Genomic DNA, 22,720 nt, shown 5'->3' with positions numbered 1-22,720 from the left:
TCCTACAGACATTATAATTGCCACATGCTGCAGTGTGTGTATTATGTTGTCCACAAGCTCAGATTTCAGAAGTAGAATTTTCTTCAGCTGCCATAAAGGTTTAGCATAGGAAGAGGTCTAGGTCTGCAGATGTTTTTAAGAAGCATAAAGGAAAGAGAAAATCCAGGTGAACACCAATGTAGGCATTATATAGACAGTGTCTCATGCTTTTGTGTGAATGAGTTCAACCTACAGAAGCAACAAAAGGGGTTTGTTGCATTCCCACCCCTGCAAGCTCCCACCCCTTTATTTTCAGGGACTCCCTGCAATTTCCTCATTTCCCTTTGTCTCTGGCTGTGTCTCTCTCCCCTCCGTAACTTCTACTGCAATACCATTGTACCCCATTCTGCCATGTGGCCTCCCTTTCCATCCTCCACTCCATGTCACCATTCTTATTAATCTCAGACAGAAAAAGAGCCATTCAGGTTGTCAATATTTTAAAAATTCTACTGAGAGGACTGGCAGACCTGAGACAGATATAGATATATGCGTGCATGTTAACTAAATGCAAGCAAGGGGCTCAATGTGTTTTCCCCCTCCTGGTTTTCACCAAAAATCAATAGGGTTCTACTCATTAATGCCTAGAATATTTCTTGAAATCCTGGATTATTGGGTGCAGGATCTTCTTGAAGCCATTATTGGCCATGCAAAAGATCTACAGAAGGCCCTCCTTTGGACTGAAGGACAGACCATCAGTTTCTTCTGAGCATGTAAACTGCACATTACTCACAATAAGCAGTTTAACCAAAAGATGAAAGGCCAAGACCGTTTCAAAGTTTATAAATTTGACTAGTGGATGGCTATTTCTGTGTCTAGCTGTCAGATGGTCAAAGAAGTTACAGGCTCTATCACTGCAGCCAATGCTGTCTTGTGTTTTACTGAAAATACATAATGGTAGCAAAGTAATGTTTACAGACAGATAATGTCCACATCAAATTAAGACAAATGCTTTCTAAAAGCAAACTCCCACATTAAAAAACTTCAGTGCTCAGCTAAAGGTAAGATTTTATCAGTAACTTCTGCTAAGAGACAGGTTACTTAAAATATTTTGATATATTTCTTTTCAAAAAGCCCATCCATCAGATAATTTCCCCCCTTTTACTCCCTTTATTGTTATTTATACAAGAATGAAAACAAACCCTCCCAACCCAGAGACAACCCATACCAAACTCACTATCTATTTCATATGTCTCCAAAGCAAGTCACATACCCTAGCAGCCAATGTTAATACATTCAAGGCCTGGGCTATGCTTAAAGATTAGATCAACCTAGCTAAGTTGCTCAGGGCTGTGAAAAATTTCATGCCCTGAGCACCATAGTTAGGTCAACTTAATGGAAGAATCCGTTTTCAACCTGGCTACTGCCTCTCAGAAATGTGCATTAGCTACGTTGATGGAAAAAATCCCTTCCATCAATGTTGTGTAGACATATCCAACACCTTAGCTGTGCTGCTACGGCCTACACATGGCTGAGGACACTGTCCATGTAACTAGGAACCAAATATAATTTCAAACACTCAGAAATGAATCAGATATTGCATTCCACCTCTCATCCATCAGATGAGAAATAAAGCTGTTACTCTTCCTCCAATATTCCCACTAGTGGAGACTATGTTTACACATCTCCCAAAACACCAACACCAACTATACCTTTCAACTTCCAAATGCAGGCTTAATATCTTGCCATCAACAAATCTTCTATGACCCAAAGTGGTGTTGCACTATTGATTACCCACCACAATAATGCATTGCCTTATTTTCACAAAGGACAAGTTGCTGGCAAAGTTTGAAAAGTACTTACCATGCATGCCTCAATGGAGCTCAATGGGCTATGTAAAGTTAAGAAATTCTTTAGATGTCTAATATTTTAAGACAGTTTTAGTAAAATGCAATTGATATAGATAAGTTGCAAAGACATCTTACAAATCGTATGTCAGTCTATAAATAGAAAGCCACTGAGTTCTACATAGTACAACATTTCAACTTTAGTGGCTGTGTTCGACTGCAGTGCAAGAGTACAAATAAAAATAGGTGAAGATAGGAATAGCAAGATCCCAAGTTCAAGTTTTTTTCCCCGTAACTAAATTTAGTCTCTTAAATCCACATTGACCTCAGTGGGAGCTCTCAGATGTTCAATGTTTTCTAAAATTAGGAAGGTGCTTAAAAATGGATTCATGCATTTAGCTTTAGGCTCCTGGTTTTGAAAATCTTGGCTAAGAGTGAAATAAAGTTCCTACAGTACAATGTTAATACTATTGATTAGTGATGGGACTTTTCAATTTGAATATTAAACAGACAATACATCCTAATGAAGTGTTTGGCTTCTATTAAAATTAATTACACATTAATGTAACCCACTGAAGTTTTTAGTTCAGATGTATAATATATAGGTTTATGGCAGACCTGCAGTAAGTTTTACAGGATTTACCGTATTTTCGGCTAAAAAACAACCCCCAAAAATCGGGGGTCATCTTATACGCCGGGTATAAACTCCCGACCGCGGCCGGGAGTCAGAGGGCTCTGGGCTGCCCGCTGCGGCCGGGAGCCCAGAGCCTTTTAAATCCTAGCCGCGGCTGGGATTTAAAAGGCTCTGGGCTCCCCGCTGCGGCGGGCAGCCCAGAGCCCTCTGACTTCCCCCCTGCAGAAGGGGGGGGGGTCGTCTTATACGGCAAGTATATGGCAAAACTAATTTTTTAATGAAAAAATTAGGGGGTCGTCTTATACGCCCCGTCGCCCTATACGCCGGAATATACGGTAATATATTTTGAAGGTTGGGCTTTTTTTAAAATGCTCTCTTTGGAAGAAATTCTATTAAGATGCTACGGGGTCCAAGGTTTCTTTGCAAGAGATGCTAAATGTTTAACATTATCATTCTTTAATATACTCTAGAAACATTAACTGACCCACTGCAATGAAGGTTGGGAGTACTAACAGTAGTACATATTTGACATCAAAGAATCAGAGTAGCAGCCATAGTAACACTTAAAAATTAACCTTTTAGAAAACTTCTACTTCCTGCAACAGATGTTTGTTACTCTGTATATGAAGCAACAAGTTACAGATTGAATTTAAAAATCTGATTACTTGCCATGACCTCAAATTTATCAGAAGCCATTGAATAAGATAATAAAATGCTGACAAACCATCATTTGCATCACTAGTATCTACTGGTGTGGAGATAGTTTTGTGCATTTAAATATCTGATTTGAATCATTTACCTTAAAATTAGAGAAAAAAATTAAGTTTTAGCACAGTTATAGTTGAGTATATAGAGAGAAAATACAGTACCTTCTATTGGAGAGCTGGTTGCTTGGCCAGTGCTAGGTCCAAAAGAACCATAAAGTGGTCCAGGGCTATACGGCTCATAGGTTTTCAGAATAGTCAGTACATTTCGAGAATCGACTTCATCTGAATTCAGAAGCCCTTGTTTGGTTGGCAAAACAGAGGATGCAGGTTTGGCATGTGAACATTCCTGAGGTAACAGATTTGCATATCTGTTTGCAACACGAGATCTGCTCATGTCATATCTTCTGTAATTAACTCTTGCAGAGTCAATGTGTTCAAGAGCTAACAGGTTAGGTTTCACTCTTTTAGAAGATGGTTCACCAAATTCTAAGTTTATGTGACCCGCAGATCTATTGCAGAGATATTCTCTTCCTCGATTACTGAACCAGGCAGATTCATTAAGGGGAGAATCATAGGCGCTATTGATACTGCTACTGACTACATCAGGTTGAGAAGCTGATATATTTAGAGTTTTTGCTTTAGGTTCACCTTTTTTTACTCTATCCATTACTGAAGAAATGCTAGGATTTGAGTGCAAATCTTGCTGTGGTTGCCGAGAGCTACTCGCCTGAGCTCCAATGCTTTGTGGTTTGTAAGACTTCAAGTTACTTGGTGCTGAACTGCTGGAATCTACCATTGAAAAAACAGGGACTTTGCTCTGTAGAGGGGGACACTGTTTAGTCTTCTCTGTATGCAACTGTTTTGGTTGCATAGATAGGGAAGCCTTACTTTTATTAGGGTTAAGAGACAGGGGAAGCACATCTTTACCAAGAAGAGCTGGTGGGCATCCAGTACGCCTGGCTTTAGCCAAAGCCTTGTTTCTGTAACCATTTTTGTTAACAGTGTCAGGATTGTATTTATGCATCAACCTCTGGTGTATCATTAGGACTTCTGGATAAAATGTTCTATAAGTACAAAATGGGCAGGTGCTGGTTGCTAACAAGCCTCTAGCAGTTGAGATCACTGAACATTCTTGCACTGTCCCAGTACATAAATTTAACGGCTTTTCTTGAGAGCCCACTATGTGCTTGTTTGCACATTTTTCGGCGCTCTCTCTCATTTCTTCCATGTTATTTTTGTCCTTTAAGGCACCAATCAACTGGATATCATCTCCTTCCAATGTCACTAAAGCATTTCTCTCTTTTTTATCAATGGGATCAGTTGCCTGCGATTCCATTAATTCTTCCTCTGCTTTTAGCTTTTCCAGGTAAGGAGCATCTGAGTTCTCATTCATTTGATTTGAGCTATTACCAAATGCACCCTTCTTCGAGTCCTGAGTATCATTTTTCATGGTCAAGATGACTGGACCACTCAATATGCTCTCAAAGGAAGAAAATATCTCTTTTTGTTGCTTTACAGGTGAGCAGCCCTTTGCATCTTTGGCACCATCAATAAACCTTTTCAAGTTTTTGAATTCTTGAGCACCATCAGTGGCTGATAGGAGGTCCATCTCCTGACTCTGCAACAAAACTTTGCTGTCACTTTTCACATCTGTTGCAACATCGGCCTGCTTCTCCTTGTGATGCCTCTCTAAGTGATACCTCAATGATGTTTTCTGGGCTGCTGCATACTCACAAAATTCACATTTGTATGGTTTTTCACCTGAAACAGTTTCATCGGAGAATAAATTTGATGCATACTGATTTAAAATCTTCAACATAATTAAATGATTCAGTGGGTTTTAGAATTCACAAGACTAAAAAGTTATAGGTGATCTTTTCTCCTCCCCCTGCTCAAAACATACACACTTCTTATGCAGACCCCAAATTGATCCATGACCCCTAAGAACTATACCTAGTGGGCTTTTGTGGGTGGTTTTTTTTGGTGTTAGCTACAGTGACATCTTCTGACTAGGATGAGAGTTTTTCCTACATGTTCAGAAGGTGTAAGGATGGCAGTTAGCAATCTGCTGAGCACAGATAAAAGGAAGGAAGGATAATTAAAGGGACCCCAGTTGATCAATTGCAGCCACATGTTGGGATGGCCAAAAACAACAACATGGGCTGGTCAGCAAATGGGAATAATATTAGCCAAATGTATAAACAGTACTTTGAGGGGAAAAAATAGGAACATTTACATTCATTAAAATACACGGACCCAGACAGTATCTTTGGGGGGGAAGTACGGGTGGGGTATGGAAAAAAAGCTTTACTGAAGACAGGGACACCAGTCTCTTGACACTGCAGCAGTGGCACACACTCATACTTGGAAGTTATATTCTGGATTTTTAAAATCAGTTTGATAATTAGACAGGGTTAAACAAGGGTGAAAAGCAGGATGTGTCACAAATCAAAGTGTAGCAGAGACATAAGAGTCTAGTGTGATATTTGTCTAATTTACAGTAGATTTGAGTTTAGGAAATTAAAATAAATATGCATAGCTGTTTAAGGCTATGTTTCATTTACAGTTCAATTGCAACATTGGATATTTTAGAATTTAGATCTTAATTTCAGCAATTTTGTAGATAGTTTTAATTTGTTAACAGGAATCTAAAGTTCCCTCTGATCTGGATTAAGCAGACCTTCTCCTGAAGAATTTAAAATCCTTTACCTGTATGAGTTCTGAGATGAATATTGAGGTAATAATTTGAGCGGAAATATTTTCCACAATAGCTGCATTCTCTGGACGCCCCAAGGTTTTTAACTCTTGCTCTTTCCAAGCCATCTTCATTTTTATCTTTGTAAGAAAAACAAAAACAAAACACGCAAACCTATATTATGAGGAGTAAATGCAAATTTGGGCTCCATGTGTTTCAACCTCAAAAGCACAAGTGTCTACTAGAAATCACCTGCCCCCATTTAATTAGGGGATGCTAACGCCAAATATAGAACTACAAAAAGCCCTCTGATCTACATTGCTACATGCCTGCTATCTAACTGTCAAGAGAGTTTTGAGAGACTTCCAGTTGTGCATCAGATAGTATTGTGGTTTGTGACTGACGAAAGATCAATTGGGACTGAAACAAAATGCAAAGCTAGGCCTTAAGAGTTGAACAAATACATTTCATTAACTTTAATCACTTATGCCTCTCTCCATTGTGTATGCCATATCTTATAAATCCTTTATGGGTCACAAACAGACCAAATGTTTTCTTTAAGATAGGAATTTAAACTAGAAAAGATAAGATACAGACCTGTAGTACACTGCTGCAGAAATTAGTTTGCACTAAATCAATGGAATATCGTGCCTGTGGGAGACCATTTTAGTATCAACAGGTCTTGATAAAATGGTCTTCATTTTTGTCCCTGGGAACTATCAATACTTAAGTTGAGATCTGGCATACATAGTGGGATAAGGAAGTGACATGACTAGTATTTCACAGAATTTAACATTTTTTCCCCAAGTTCGCAATTAGAGAAACTTGTCTCTTTTTGTAAGTGTAAGCACCAATAGTTACCACTAGAGGGTAGCAAGTGCAGCATGATGGCTAACAAGGAAGAGGAGAAAGTTGTATTCATGAAAACTATAAAAGTCAAAAAAGTCAACTTTTTTTTTTAAAGCAGGCTGCACTGAGAATACTGTTGAGGACACCAACGGTCATTATTCAGGTCAAAATGGACTAGAAAGGATTTTTTTTTATTTATTTTTTATTTTTTTAAGTAAATTCATCCTTTTACTTGGTTAATCACTTACTGTTTGTCAAATACTGAAGTGGCTTAAAATGGCTCAAACTTGTGCTGGAAAAGTATTTTATTTTTTAAATTTACATTTAGTAGAAAATTTTGTGATAGCAGTTTTAAACACACCCATACAAACTGATATATTGCATTGGAACTATGACTCAGCATCTCATGATAACTGTTTTAATGCAGGAAGATAACAGCAACTGAGAAGGATCAACAACAAAAAGTACATTTAGCATTTCTTAATTGAATCAGTATCAAAGCAGCCAAACTAAGGGTTGTACATTGCTAAAATTGGAAAAAATGCAATAATGTGTGCCAGGACATTCTGTACATGTGTCTTGAGGTTATGCAAGTATCCTTTCTTTAAATGCGGACACAAAGTAGATCACATGTAAAATGAAGGTGCAAGACCACAGTTAAATTCTAACCAGTTAAAATACCATCTTTGCTACCTTTTTTGTAAAAAAAAACAAACCTCTAATCCCCTATAAAATACAATACATGTTAACTCTAGAGTAATTGTTAAAGTTTTAATGTTCCATATATTCCTGTCCTACACAGGATTAGAACTTTGAATCTCAGCAGTAACAAACAGTTTGATCCTGACTGCTCTGGCCAAGGAAACTGTGTTAGCACTTTTCTTCCAAGTAATGTATTTAGGCATACCTGTCTCTTAGTCATTCACATGCCAATAGCTTGCCTACCTTTCTTCTTTCTGGTAACTTAAGGCTGTTGGTCCCAAACATTGAATTTTTCTAACTTCACATCATTCAAGGGAATATGCTACATACAAGAGCAGTGACCAAATTGTTTAGAGTTAATTCTTCAGTTTTTAAAGTTCTAATATCTGCAGATACTAAACACTAGACTGTTCTGCCTGCCTCCACAATAAAGGCAGAAAATGAAGAATAACTTTCATTTTACAATATTTCTCCAGATTATGCAAGGCCATATGGGGAAGAAAAACTGGAAATACAGGTCCATAAGGCAGCCCATTTGAAAGTCTGAAGAAAATAAAAGGAGAAAAAAAGAAACACAAAAAGAGGGGCTATGTCATGGTCAGAGTCTAGTATAGACCACCCAATCAGGAGGTGGTGGTGGTGGTGGTGGTATAGGAAACATTTCTAGAACAATCAACAGAAATATCCAAAAAACACTAGACCTGATAGTAAGGGAGGACAAATTGCCCAGACATCTTTTGGAAAAGTAATATGTCAAAATATAAAACGCCCAGGCAGGGCTACCCAGAGGATTCAGGGGGCCTGGGGCAAAGCAATTTCGGGGGCCTCTTCCATAAAAAAAAAAGTTGCAATACTATAGAATATTATATTCTCATGGGGGCCCCTGCGGCGCTGGCGCCTGGGGCAAATTGCCCCACTTGCCCGCCCACCCCCCAGGGCAGCCCTGTGCCCAGGACATTCTTGGACAACTTTTTGTTTCAAAAGGTGGAAGCAGTAATTAAGTAGACTTAATTCTGACTAACAAGGAAGAATTGGCTGTAAAGCTGAAGGTGAAGGCAATTTGAGTGAAAGTGATCATGAAATTATTGATTCTAAGGAAAGGAAGGAGTGAGAGCACCAAAATACGGACAATGGACTTAAAAACAAAACTAACAAGCCCAGAGAACTGGTAGTTAAGGTCCCGTGAGAAGAAAATCTAAGGGGAAAAGAAGTTCAGGAGAAATTGCCAGCTCTCAAAGTGACAGACACAAAAGCAAACTATTCCCACATGGAGGAAAGAGGCCATCAGGACTCCATTAGGGCCTTTTTAACATGGGGGGGTGTGGGAAGGAACCCCTACAAAGAGTGGAAACATGGGCACATTGTTTAGGGTGTGTACAGAAGAACAGTACAAGGATGTAGGGACAAAAATCAGAAAGATTAAGGCACAACAACATAAGTTACACCTAGCAAGGGACACAACAAGCAATAAGAAATGCCACACACACATAAGTAACAAGAGAACGATGAAGGAAAGTGTAGGTCCTATACTTAGCAGGGAAGGAAAGCGAATAACAGATGACATTGAGATGGCTGAGGTGTTCCTATTTTGCTTCAGTCTTCACTAAAAGGGTAAATTGTGATCAGACACTTAACACAACTAACATTAACAATAAGGGGGAAGGAACACAAGCTAAAATAGTATTCTTCAACCTGGTTTCCTAAATTAGATGCACTCAAGCTGACAGGGCCAGATTGAATGCACCCTGGAGTACGTCAGGAACTACCTCAAGGAATACTGGAACCATAAGTGATTATCTTTCAGAACTCATTAAGCACCTAAGGGATAACAGAGTTATAAGAAATGGCCAATATGGATTTGTCAAGAATAAATCATGCCAAGCCAATCTAGTTTCCTTCTGTGATAGGGTTACTGGCCTAGTAGATTAAGGAAGTTGTAGATGTGATATATCTTGAGTTTAGCAAGGCTTTTGGCAGTCCAACGTGACATTCTCATAAACAAGAAAAATATGGTCTAGATGAAGTTATTAGAAGGTGGGTGAAAGGCCATACTCAAAGAGGAGTCGTCAATGGTTCACTGTCAGACAGGGGAAATGTATCAAATAGGGTCCCATAGGGGTCTGTCTTGGGCATAGCACTATTCAATATTTTCATTAACGACATGATAAAACAGTATGCTTAATAAATTTGAGAATGACACCAGAGTAGGGTGACCAGATGTCCCGATTTTATCAGGACTGTCCCAATATTTACTTGTTTGTCCCGCGTCCCAACCGATGTTCGGTCGGGATGCAAATTGTCCCGATATTTTGAACTCTGGCACACAGGCGGAGGGGGACCGTGCCAACTCAGCCCTGGCCCCGCCCCGACTCCACCCCCTCCTTTCCCCATTGGATCCCCCCCAAATCCCCACCCTGGCCCTGCCTCTTCCCCAAGCATGCCGCATTCCTCCTCCTACCTCCTAGGCTTGCGTGAATCAGTTATACGGTGGCGCAAGCACTGGAAGGGAGGGGGGAGGAGCAGGACATGGCAGCCCGCTCAGGGGAGGTGGAGGTGAACTGGCGCGGTGGGGAGCAGGGCGGGGAGCTGCCAGTGGGTACTCAGCCCCCACCAATTTTTCCTATGCTCCGGAGGCTCTTTTTTTTTTTGGCTCTGCCAGAGACCACCCTGCCCCCATGTCTCGATATTTCATGTCTCATCTGGTCACCCTACACCAGGATGGGAGAGGTTGCAAGCACTTTGGGGGACTGGATTAGAATTCAGAACAGCTTTGACAAATTGGAGAAGTGGTCTGAAATCAACAAGATGAAATTCAGCAAATACAAGCGCAAAGTACTACACTTAGAAAGGAAAAATCAAATGCATAACTATAAAATAGGGTTTAACCATCTAGTAGTACCAGTAGTACTGCTGAAAAGAATGTGGGCATTACAGAGCATCACAAATGGACTCTGAGCCAACTATGTGATGTAGTTTCAAAAAAGGCTAATATTCTGGGGTGTATTAACAGGAGTGTTGTAAGAAAGACACAGGAGGTAATTGTCCCTCTCAATTCAGTAGAAGTGAGGCCTCAGCTGGAATACTGTGTCCAGTTCTGGGCATCACACTTAAAGTTGTGAAGAAATTGGAGAGACTATCCAGATGAGAGCAACAAAAAGTGAGAAGTTTAGAAAACCTGACCTATGATTAACGGTTAAAAAACTGGGTACGTTTAGTCTTGAGACAAGACGAGTGGGGACAGAGGGTCCTGATAATTGTTTTCAATTATGTTAATGGCTGTTATAAACAGGATAGCGATGAACTGTTCTCCATGTCCACTGAAGGTAGAACAAGTAAGTGGCTTAATTTGTAAAATAATCTGATTTAGGTTTGATATTGAAAAACACATTCTAACTATAGGGATAGATAAACACTGGAATAAGTTACAAAGGGAGGTTGTGGAATCCCCATCATTGCATGTTTTTAAAAACTGGACAGAAACACTTCAGGGATGGTATAGATGGCCTCGAGGTCCCTGCTAGCCCTATATTTCTATGATTATTTTTCAAAAGAAAGTCACTATTTGGACTACAGTTGCCAAGCAGTTTCTCAAGAATGGAACCCAATAAAATTAAGGATTCTTGGAAATGGGGATAAGGAGAATGATTATACAATTTTAGTTCTCTTCCTAGATAGTACTTTGGGGGGGGGGTGTGGAAGAGACATGCTTACTTAAGCTTGTACATTACATTGCATTTCATTTCATTTCAAGCCTGCAATGACAACTAATTCTTTTTCTGTGGCAATAAACTATTTAAAAGTCTACTTTTTTACCAATTATTTTAGTGATTTTTCCCCTAACCATTGCCTGCACTTGCTATTTAGTTTGGTAAATTAATTTACCGCCATAGTTTCCTAAACCCAAAGCATAAACACAAGGACATAAAATATTTAATGTACGTTAATGAGATGATCTCAAAGTGGAGATACTAACCCCCAAATATTTCATGTCTCTGGTCTTTGTTTATGATGGACAAATTAGGCAGATTTAACATTTCCTTGCTTCATACAAGAAAAAAAAAACCTACAGATATCTGCGCAGTTTTAATTTTAAATGATCATATATACTTACCCAAATGAAGTGTGTCTGGTAGTCCATCTTCAGATCCATCTTCAGAGCCTCCCTCTGTTCGGTCTACTACTCCATTTTCATGTAGGGTTACAATTAAGTCTGCACAGCATGTTCTAGAAGTGGCTGAAGTCTCTGCATCAGTCCTCCTATCTCTCTTATGTACTCTTGAATGAAGAACTAGCTGGTGGTATGTTCTAAAGGCTTTGCCACACTCTGAGCAGTGTGTTGGTTTCTCTTTGTTTTGTGACAATTTAGGATCCATCTCCATAGAAGACACTTCACCATTGGGATGTTTCAGTTTGTCTTGAGACAGGGTACCATTTCCTGGACAACTGCTATTTTTATTTACCTTTGACTTCCCAGTATTTTCAGTCTGACTAACCTGGCTACCTTTATGTGTATTCCAAATTTCACCAAGCTCTTCTTTATCAGATGATGAATCATCATTGTCTGTACTTCCTTCTTGCCCTGGTTCTTTAATCTGTCCATGGCCAATAGCAACTTTACCTTTGGTTGCAAGCTGCCATGCTTGATATGTATTGAACGGATCCAGTTCAGCTATCCATTTCACAGGTTTTTCTGATTTACTCTTTTCTGGAGTCACATTTGGTCTTAAGTTCAAAAATTGCAGAAATTCTTCTCTCTGAGCCACTCCTCCTTTATTAGCTCCATCAGTGACTTGTGAGCTATCACCATTGGATGCTGACTCTTTGGTGTGCACTTTACTGTGCTCAATTAAGTTCTCTTTATTGAGAAATAGAAAACCACAAACCATGCAGATTTTGTACGGTGATGTTACAATTTCAGTTACATGCTCCTGTATCACCTCATTTATTGTTACTGGGCTTTCAGAACCTTGTTGAAGCTTATTTCTTGAACCAGGTTTACCAGTATGCGTTCTCATGTGATTTTTGAGGAACCAAGGCTCTTTAAATCTTCTTCCACATACATTACACCAATATGTGAAAGAGTCCTTATGCTTTTTCATGTGAGTCTCAACATCAAAAGCTTCATCAAATGTTTGCCCACAAACTTCACAGCTAAATTCTTCATTGTCCTTTTCATTGTTTTCTGGTGATGGCAAGTCTGTTCTAACTTGACATTTATCAAGAGGACTAAGATATTCTGCTTCAACACGCAGAACTGCTGGTTCACAAAGCGTTGGTCTATGTTGAGTTAAGACATGCTTACCAAGTTCTTCAGGATGTTTAAAAGTCTGATCACAAAACATGCAATCCGAAGGTATACACCCCTCCGCTTGCATCAAGAACTTTTCTTGCACGTTTTTGTAAGAAATTGTGTTGGTCCCTTTTATCGGCATCGAGGCATCATTATTCGCCATCTGAGCACCAACAGTACTGGCTATCCCATCTGGTCCTTCCATATATACTAAAAGAGGTTGAGTTGGCATATTTCCTGGGTTTCGTTCCCTATCATGTATTAATGTGATGTCTCAGTTCTTCCTGGGATGTTCTCTGGTCACAATAAGGACACTTGTAAGGTTCTCCTCACATATGCATGCAGATATGCTAGGCTAGAAGACTACTGCGTGGAAGTTCTTGCCACAGATGTCGAAGGAGATCGATTTTGATCTGTATTCATACACCATTAAAAGTATACCCATTGGTTTGTTTCCTTGAGCTACTTTTTCTGCTGTTTAAGTTCATTTAACATTAAAGAGTCTATAGAAGTCATCAGTTGCACTTATTTCTCCCTTTGTAATATTTCAAATACTTCTATTGTGCAGGACAGAGTCAAGAAGCGGCTCAGTAGAACAGAGAACTCCGGCACCTATGGAAACAGAACCACAACTAGCTTTTAAAATTTAAAAAAATGAAACCAGTAAGACTTTTTAAAGAGCCATTAATCACCTCTCAAATACCCAGGTAAGTTTTATATTGAAGAAGCCTTTAGCAATCATTCAAAATGTAAGCTATATTTCCAATATGCCATAAAGAAGGGTTAGATTACATATGTTCCCTGACCTACTGGGAATAAGCAGCATAATCTTGAAAACCAACTCATTTTTTTCCTGCTAATATCTATACTAATTTGTTATATAAAAAGCATTTCACCCAGCTACATTTAAAAAAAAACCTCACCATGACCCATATTTCAGATTACAAGTCTGCTAAATCCATATTTCAGTGCATATATTAATGCATTTTTAAGTGATGCAACAAGCTGAGGTAGTTACACATTAGTGCTGTGAAAACTGCCTTTGAGAGAGAGAGAGAGAGAGAGAGACAGACAGACACTGTAGAACTTTGGATTTTATCCTTATGGCCTATAGAAAGGAAGGAGGAGAATTCTAAACTTTTCCAAGCTTAAATCAGCTTGAAATTATTTTCACATTACTGGCAGACAGTAAAATGTCAGTATAAATACCTATATTAACAGCCTCACTAATGCCACTATTTAAAAATCTGTCACTAGTGAAAAAAATCTTAAAGAATTAGATTGTATACAAAAATGAACTAGGTATTAGTGTTTACGTGCATAAACTGCACAGACACTTCATTTTGAATGACAAAAACCCCAACTTCTAAATGTAAACGCAAATACTTCCAATTTAGAATTGCTTAAAATAATTAATTTGTATGCATTTAATCTCATTTACCATTTAAATAGTATTTAAATTTTTGATGTAACCAGTTATACCTACTGTACATTTGTAAACATCATTACACACCAAATTAAATATATTCACTGCAATAAATCTTGTTTGGACAGTCAAAATAAAAATGATAAAGCAGAGTCCAAAGGACTGTGTGTGTGTGTGTGTGTGTGTGTGTGTGTGTGTGTGTTAAGGAATTAATACACACCACCTACTTATTTTGAATGCACTGCTTTCTTCAGATTTTCAGATGTGTGGAGTTCTGGACTTATTTTATTTGTTTGCCTTACACCTTCAAGTTTCCCAAGTTACCACTATTTATCAAGAATTTCCCACAAGAGATTCAGAAATTACAACTTGAATTACTATGCTTCAAAGCAGTCAGTTTGTGCGTGGCACATTATTATGCCCCACATAATGTCAGTTCTCATTACGGTATTCTGAAAACAGTTCTTTTTTGAGTATACACTTCCAGCAGTTTATCTTGATGAGAAATGGTCAAATTTAGGTTGGGCTTAGCTAACACGCCACCTAAATCCAACCTAAATTTACCCTGGATGTAATCATTTTTTCCCCTCAACGTACTTGACCCCTTCAGTGTTTTAGCACATGCTGTTTGTAACATTCTTTACAGTGCCATCATTCATCTGAAAACCTCAAAAAACACTTTCATAAACCATGTAAGTTAAATATTATACCCTTTTTATAGACTGTGAAATTGAGGTAGAAAGATTAAGTTATTTACAGAGCCTCAAGTACAATTCAGAGGTCCCAATTCTCAATCCATCACTGCCACGGGGCAACTCTTCCTGTCTAAATACAGTCTCGGAATTTTTGTAATTACTAAGCAGGTTGAACCTAAGACACAGTCAACTTAAAATTTAATTCTCTCTTTTCTGGGAGTGAACTTCAGCCATAAAGATTTCATTTATTATTTTGACTAGTTAAATGTCAGGTTGACTAACAATAGTGATATAGGACTGTTTTTAGAAAATTTTGGTGCAGTATGCAAAATTTCACCATGGAGCTAAAATACTGAAGTATATTACAAACATATGAACTCACTAGTAACTTATTTAATATTTCCATTTGTTGCTTTGTTCAGTGTCTTCAGTAACTGTATAAGCTGTATTTATATACTAGTGATGGATCCATGGTTTGCAGTTCAAGTTTATCATTTTATGGTAAGTATGAGTAAGGGCGAGTGAATGCGTATGTTGTGATGGGAGAGGCGTTGATTTGTGTGGATGTCAAGTAAGGAGTGTCTGTGTTTGGGGTAATTGTGTGTATTGGTTGTGTTGTGTAGCTCTGTGGGGGTGGTGAATGAGGGGTGTGTGCTGTTACGAGGGGCAATTTTGTATGCTGCTTGTTGTGCAGGTGGTTGTGTTGATTTGTATCTAGGGGATTTGCGCAGGTGTCAACTGAGTGCATGGGTGTGGCAGTTGGGCAAAGTAATTCACCATTTATGCAGTCTCCTTCTTACAACCAATGGGACTGTTGCATGCAAATTAGCTGTAGAATAAGGGCCTTTCATGGGGTTAACCGCTATCACAGTGGTCTAGGATGCTTTGCATATTAAAGTTACCAGGTACAGGCCTTACTGCAACTGTATGCCACACAAGTGGAATTCAGAAAATAAAATGGTCGAGAACTTGAAAATTGGGTGGTAACAGACCATGAAATTCAATGATGATTCAACCTGGTGATATTCTGAACACACGCAGAAAAAAGAAAAAGCTCTCAACCATGCTTGTAGCTGCTTCCATCACTTCACATGGGACTCAGACATTTTAGGCTTTGGAGTGACACACAGATCAACATTCTTGGAATGTAATTAGATACAGGACGATGGTATTCTGTGGCAGAGCTCAGATGTGATCTTTGTTGTATAATGGAAGCTGCCTAAATGAAGGTATTTTATTTGTAAGACAGATGAATAGGCAGCTTTGAAAATCTGAGCAGCTAATGGCACAGTATCAGCAAGCCACTTAGGTAAAAGGACTATCATCCAGGTGTGGATTTAAATAAAAAAAAATCTTTTTAACCCTAACTCTTTAGTGAATATTCAGGCAAAATATAGAAACTGGCCCATTTTAGAAAGAGTTGCTATTCATTAATACCAACGTGTGCACATTAAGTTCCTCTGAAGTGTACAAGAGAGGAATTCTAAACAGCATCTGCTGCACACTGACGTATGTTCTAGGTCAAGCTGTCAGTGCCAGAGACAGGTTAAGAACCTACTTCACCTAGACAATCTCAATTTGTTGTGCGGCAATGAAATTCTCTAGAAGCACTCAGTTACAGGGAAAGCATCTTTTCCATGTACTTTCATCTACATGTCAGTTTAGCAAATATTCAGAAGGAGAGGGTACATAACTGAGAAATACTACCATGAAGCTAGTAGCAGACCAAAACCTGCTTTCACCAACTGCGAAAAATACTTTCTTGTAGAAACTGAAGGCCTCCATACCAAATTCCAGGGCCAAGTTTTGTTCTAACTCCCATTCAACAAGATAACCAAGAACTCCTTGCAGACGGGAACCATTTAGAGACAATGAATTCTCTGGATGTGTTGGGAAATAGTGGATGAATTTTGCAAGTTTCATGAACACATGTTTAATAATTCACTCTTCAGAGACCAAGCTCCAGTAGTGCAAGCCCAGGTCTATAGGCTCAGACTCACTGTCATGGCACCTGGCTCCTTTGAAGATTTAAGATGTGATTTTTCAAAGTAATTTACACATTTAGGCCTGATTTTTAGAAGTTCTTAGCACCTAGTAGCTTCCATTTTTCTTAAACAGGTGCTTCCATGTGAGCACTTCTGAAAAATCTGGTCGTTACTAACCCTCAACACATCATTCTGAGGAAATACAGCATACTCTACCTTACTATTTCAGTGTCTGAAATATTTATCTACCATTAGGGCAATTATTGCTGTCAAAAGAGATGTGGTTCAATATGACGAGAGCTACTTTTGGTAAAGAGTCTCTCATTTGTAATTTTTAGATCATGAAATCTACTTATAGATCACATTCTGTTTTCCACCAAAAATGTTGACTCTTCCAAGTAGATTGATAATTAGATTTAAACTACCAAAGTGAAGTAAACAGTAAATGTCAAAAAAAAATTGAAAGGTGGGCTTTAAAACAACAAGACTGAGTTTTCTGGTGGATACATTTCAGACTTCCTCCATCAGTCAGAAAGATCTTAAGAGTAGGGCACGTCTTTTATGTTTGGAAATCAAGTATTAATAAATCAATACTAGACAAGAAATTCAGATAAATAGCAGCACCAATTTCCTACTGAAATTAAGGAAATCCTTTCCCAAAGGAATCAGAATATCAAATTTATCCAATTATTAAATAAAAGCGTACTTTTAAAATAAGTAAAACATTATTTTACTCTATCTAGAACTGGCACACAACTCATAATCCATGACACATTCAAAATACTGTCATCTAATTTAGTTATACAATTACTACTTTTTACTCCAGTGAACACTACAGAGACAAAAAGACTGAGTTGGGATCCATTTTGGTTCAATCAACAAAATTATATGAACTCCAAATGCAAGGCCAATCCTGCAGCTACAATTGGGCAAAGCCATTGGAAACAAGGTTAACCCAAAGTAGAATCCAGTCTGCAACAACATTAAGGCTATGGCTACACTTGCACTTCAAAGCGCTGCCGCGGCAGCACTTTGAAGCACTAAGTGTAGTCAAAAGCGCCAGCGCTGGGAGAGCTCTCTCCCAGCACTGTCCGTACTCCACCTCCCTGTGGGGAATAACGTACAGCGCTGGGAGCCGTGCTCCCAGCGCTGGGGCTTTGACCACACTGGCGCTTTGCAGCGCCGCAATTTGCAGCGCTGGAGACGGTGTGTTTTCACACCCTGCTGCAGCGCTGCAAATTTGCAAGTGTAGCCATGGCCTAATACTTGTGATGATGGATGAAACAGAAAAAGAATACAGTTTGACTTTCAGATCCTAGATTGAGTTTAATAGAACTAGCAGTTAGGAAAACATTTTTACTTCTAAACTGAACAAAGTAAATTGGGAAGTCAGTGAGGGACAAACATGTAAACAGATTCCAAGTACTTACTTCCAGAATAAGACTACACTGATACAACAGAACATTGATCACAGAAGTGCCAATAGCACAACCATTCTGAGGCAGAAACCCCAAATGGCTGACTCCACCAGTGGAAGTACCAAGAAGAAGAATTTACCACAAGTTAGCTCACAAGTGGTAAAATGCTACTGGGGCCAAGGCAGTTTGTAGTTTTCACCTGTGTTCGCGGGGCATGGTAAACTGTTGTCATGTTAGCAGGTTACAGCAGACAACAGTTCACCATGCCCACAAACTCAGGTGAAAACTACAAACTGCCTTGGCCACGGTAGGACTACACCATTTGTGAGCTAATGTGTGATTTTAAAAAAGTATTTTTCTTATTGAAGATAAGGTCTTAGAGTCAAGGACCAAAAATGTTGTTACACTGCATTGCAGCTCTTCAGAATCCTTTGGGCAGCAGTTAAACTGTCAAGAATCACATCAGTTTAAAACTGATGCTACCTGGGGAAAGCTATGAGCTGCAGTGTAGATATGCACAGGAATTGCTCTTGACTGGAATGCCAAAATGCAGACTACACTAGAAGTCTACACTAGATGTGCTACATCGACACAGATGGAGCTGTAGGATGTCTGGTGAAGACTCTATGCCTACGGGAGAGAGCGCTCCTGTCCGTATAAATTACTCAGTGCTTAGGTTGCTGTGACTTGCGTCACAAGTTATATCGACATAAAAGTGGTAGTTTAGACCTGCCCTAAGGAAAGGATACAGTAGCTAAGTTCTCTTCACTATTTCTGTTCCTCACTGCAGCCAAGAGGCTGGGGGAGAAGTGATAATGGCCCATCAGCCTCACAGCAGTAGAAATCTCTTGAGTGGGGAAATGGAAGCTTTTACTTTTAATAGCTGGGGGAGAAAAGTTACAAGTTTGAAAGCTGATAAATATGCATTTTCCTACCTCTGCAGCAGAGCAGCAAAGGGAATCTGGGCTTCTTGACTTCCCTTCCCATCAGCTTGTAAACCCTGCTAAGTTTCTCAAGATCCAGTCAGAGCTCAAATGCCTTATAGACTGATATCCCCTCCATCACCCATCCATCCCAGAACACAAGATACGCTAAGCAAGATTCTTGGAATGGTCAGTGAAAACATTTTTACTGTCCAAAAGCAGCAGCAAGTTACTCTCACCTGAAGGGTGCTCCCTCTTGAACCTGATCCCTTCAAAAGTCCACCAGAGCCTGAGTTTAACAAACTTTAGTGCACAACACAATGCATTTACTTATGTCACCCTTAAACAAACAAATCAGGTTTATAGTGATGCCCAGATTCTATGGTGATGAATATTCTAGGATGATGCCTATGAATGGCTGAGACCATTGTGTTTTCACTTTAGTTGTTGTTACCTAACCTAGATACAACAACAAAGGCTGCTGCATAAAAATGCATTAATTAAAAAGACATTCAAAGCATTCATGAAAGACTAGCGAAGAGGCTTGATTTCCTTTTATTAAATTACACAAATTTTATATTGTATTCAAAAAGGTTCTTTTAGAGATGACCTACTGGGACTAATTTTATTTCACTTGTTACTCCTTTCTGCTTCAAAATTCTCTATCTATAAGTCAACATGCTTTCTCCCTTACCCCAAGAGACGTGTCAAATAAGACCATCCTTTGAGTTTCCAGTTATAGTTTAACACACACTAGAGATTAGGTGAAGAAAAGGAGGCATGATTACGTGCTTAGTACTAAAGCAGTTACTAGCACATTTTTGGTATACTATGCTACTAGTAAAGTTATGTATTGTTCAACATAACAAGTTAAAGCAGGAACAAAGGCCATTAAAGTTTTATTTATGCCACAAACATCGCAACATCTGTTTAAAAACCAACAACATACCAGCACTTCTAGTTTTCCCAGTGGAGATACAGGAGACTGCCTCAAATACAGTTAAAATTAACAGACCCTTAAATCCAAGAGCTGGATTCAAAGCTATTATTTCTTACATTTCTTTGATATGCAGAACTTGTTTTGCTATCTTACTAGGGACCTAGAGGGCTTTGAAAGTCCTCTATAATGCCAGCATTGAACAAAAATCCTGTTAGTAATCATCTGAAGCAACTAATGTTTTTGGCACTACTGAAACAGTACCATTTATGTTGCTGGCTACTAATATGAATCCACAGATAAACTACTGATATCACCTGATTTTATCTCCAAGCTCTATCTTATTACAATTACCATTATATTCATAAGCTGAATATTTTTGGTAAAAAGAAGTGATGCATCAAAGAGCGGGGGTCAGTTTATAAACGGTCTACACCATAATCTGATGATTTTAAACTATGGAATCATTGAATTGAATATATAATATATTGTCATTTTCTTTACCTGGAGCGTCTACAGGCATGGAGCCCCTCAGCTCCCTGTGGCCATGTTTCGCAGTTCCCAGCCAATGGAGCTGCTGGGAGTCAAAGTTTGCCAACCTCTGAAATATAGGGTCGGCTTATGAAAGGTTTTTGCTATTTTTACCTAACCATTTGGGGAGGGGGCACGGGGGTTGGCTTATAAACAAGCGGGCTATGAACAAGTAAATACGGTAATAGTTTAATGGCTATAACTTGGAGAGCCTAAACAGCCTAATACTCTCATGAGGGTGTTAACAGGACACTTCACCTTAAATGGTCACTTGAAATGCATTAACTATTTATGCTAATCAGTCTTTCCTATCTTGTTTTTAGCTGTGACACTCACAATAGGTCTATACTTAAAAGGGTGGATCGGTGCCTGCTGTTGCACTTAAATGAAGGAAAGCTTCTCCTAATTAATCCACTTTCTAGGGCAACGGTCACCAACCCTCTGGTAGCACAGCAGGGCTGCCACTAAGGCAGGCTCCCTGCCTGCCCTGGCTACAGAACACTCCCAGGCTACGTCTACACTACCCGCCGTATCGGCGGGTAGCGATCGATTTTTCAGGGATCGATATATCGCGTCTCATCTAGACGCGATATATCGATCCCCGAACGCGCTTATATCGATTCCGGAACTCCACCACCGCGAACGGCGGTGGCGTCGTCGATATGGAGAGCCCCGGAGATCGATCCCGCGCCGTGAGGACGGGTAAGTTATCGATATAAGATACTTCGACTTCAGCTACGTTATTCACGTAGCTGAAGTTGCGTATCTTATATCGATTTTTCCCCTTAGTGTAGACCAGCCCCCAGAAGCAGACACCACAGCCCCAGGTGTGTGGGGGGGCAGGGGTCTCCCTTTGCAGGCTGCTCCTGCCTGAAGCACCGCCCCCCACAGTTCCCATTGGCCAGGGACGGGGAGCTGTGACCAATGGGAACTGCTGGGGCAGTACTTACAGAGACAGGCAACATGCAATGTCCCACGCCCTCCACCGGGGCGCATTGGCCCCTTCTGGGAGCTGCGTGGGGCTGGGGTAGGCAGGGAGCCTGCCTTAACAGCAGCCACGCTGCACCGCCAAGCCGGAGCCATGGGGGGTAAGCACTGCCTGATGGGATGCTGCACCCCAACCCCCAGCCCTGAGCCCCCCCCAGAGCCCGCACCCTGTACCCCCTCCTGCACCCCAACACTCTGCCCTAGCCTGGAGCTACCTCCTGCACCCCCAACCTCCTCCCCCAGGCTCAGCCCAGAGCCCCTCCCACACTGTGAACCCCTTGGCCCCAACCCAGAGCCCACACCCCCTCGGTGAAAATGCCGCTCGTTGGGGGTAGAAGTTTTTTGTTGGCAGGAGAGCCGACAAACACCAGCTACACTATGCGACTTTTAGCAGCATGGCTGTGGTGAGACAGCCATGTCACTAAAAGCTGTGTAGTGTAGACATAACCCTAATAAACTATACAATTAAGCTTCATGAACAGTTGGAGAAATTGTATTTATTGGTTTTACAATTCATCCTCCATGTGTAAGTTTCACTAAAAACAAAAATTTAAAAGCCTATTAACTACACTAACCCCCTTAAAAATGGTTCAAGCTTTTCTTTATATGCAAGAACTGTTAAAAAAATAAACTGTGATTAGATTGTCCAGTCTGACACCATTGGATTGCTGCAATACTACTAAGGGCTTGTCTACACTGGCAATTTACAACACTGCAACTTTCTCGCTCAAGGGTATGAAAAAACACCGCCCTGAGTGCAGCAAGTTTCAGTGCTGTAAAGCACCAGTGTAGCCAGTGCACCAGTGCTGGTAACCACGACCCTCAGGCAACTAGATCTTCTAGCTCTCTCTCTCTCTCTCTCTCTCTCTCTACGCTCTGCCGCAACCACGTAAGCCACGTTAAAGCGCTGCCAGTGTAGACTAGCCCTAATATGGATATGAGGGAGCAGAAACCAATCCACACAAGTTTTCACCACAGTGTGCATTATATAAGAGCTGATATGAATTTTTAAACACCAGCATCATGTCTGTCTCTCCTTTATAGAGCAGAGTCATGGAAATCTAAAACAGAAATTGATAAGATCAAGTCATTCAAACGTAAATGCTTGTGCAAGATCT

At 39.9% G+C, this 22,720-nt stretch overlaps 1 protein-coding gene across 2 annotated transcripts in view; it reads right to left on the bottom strand.

Moving 5' to 3' along the window:
* ZNF217 (zinc finger protein 217) overlaps positions 1–22,720 on the bottom strand; it is a 38,483-nt gene that overhangs the window by 7,687 nt on the left and 8,076 nt on the right. For both annotated transcript variants that reach the window (XM_044985120.1, XM_044985119.1), the window contains exons 2-4: positions 11,522–13,312; positions 5,874–5,999; positions 3,327–4,925 (exon numbers count right to left, since the gene is read on the bottom strand). In XM_044985120.1, coding sequence (XP_044841055.1) covers positions 3,327–4,925; positions 5,874–5,999; positions 11,522–12,932 — 3,136 coding nt within the window. In that variant the 5' untranslated portion in view covers positions 12,933–13,312. The remainder of the gene's footprint in view (positions 1–3,326; positions 4,926–5,873; positions 6,000–11,521; positions 13,313–22,720) is intronic.

Source organism: Mauremys mutica, chromosome 13 (assembly GCF_020497125.1).
Source record: "Mauremys mutica isolate MM-2020 ecotype Southern chromosome 13, ASM2049712v1, whole genome shotgun sequence".
Classification (NCBI taxonomy): Eukaryota; Metazoa; Chordata; order Testudines; family Geoemydidae; genus Mauremys; species Mauremys mutica.
This window is presented reverse-complemented; position numbering and strand designations above follow the sequence as displayed.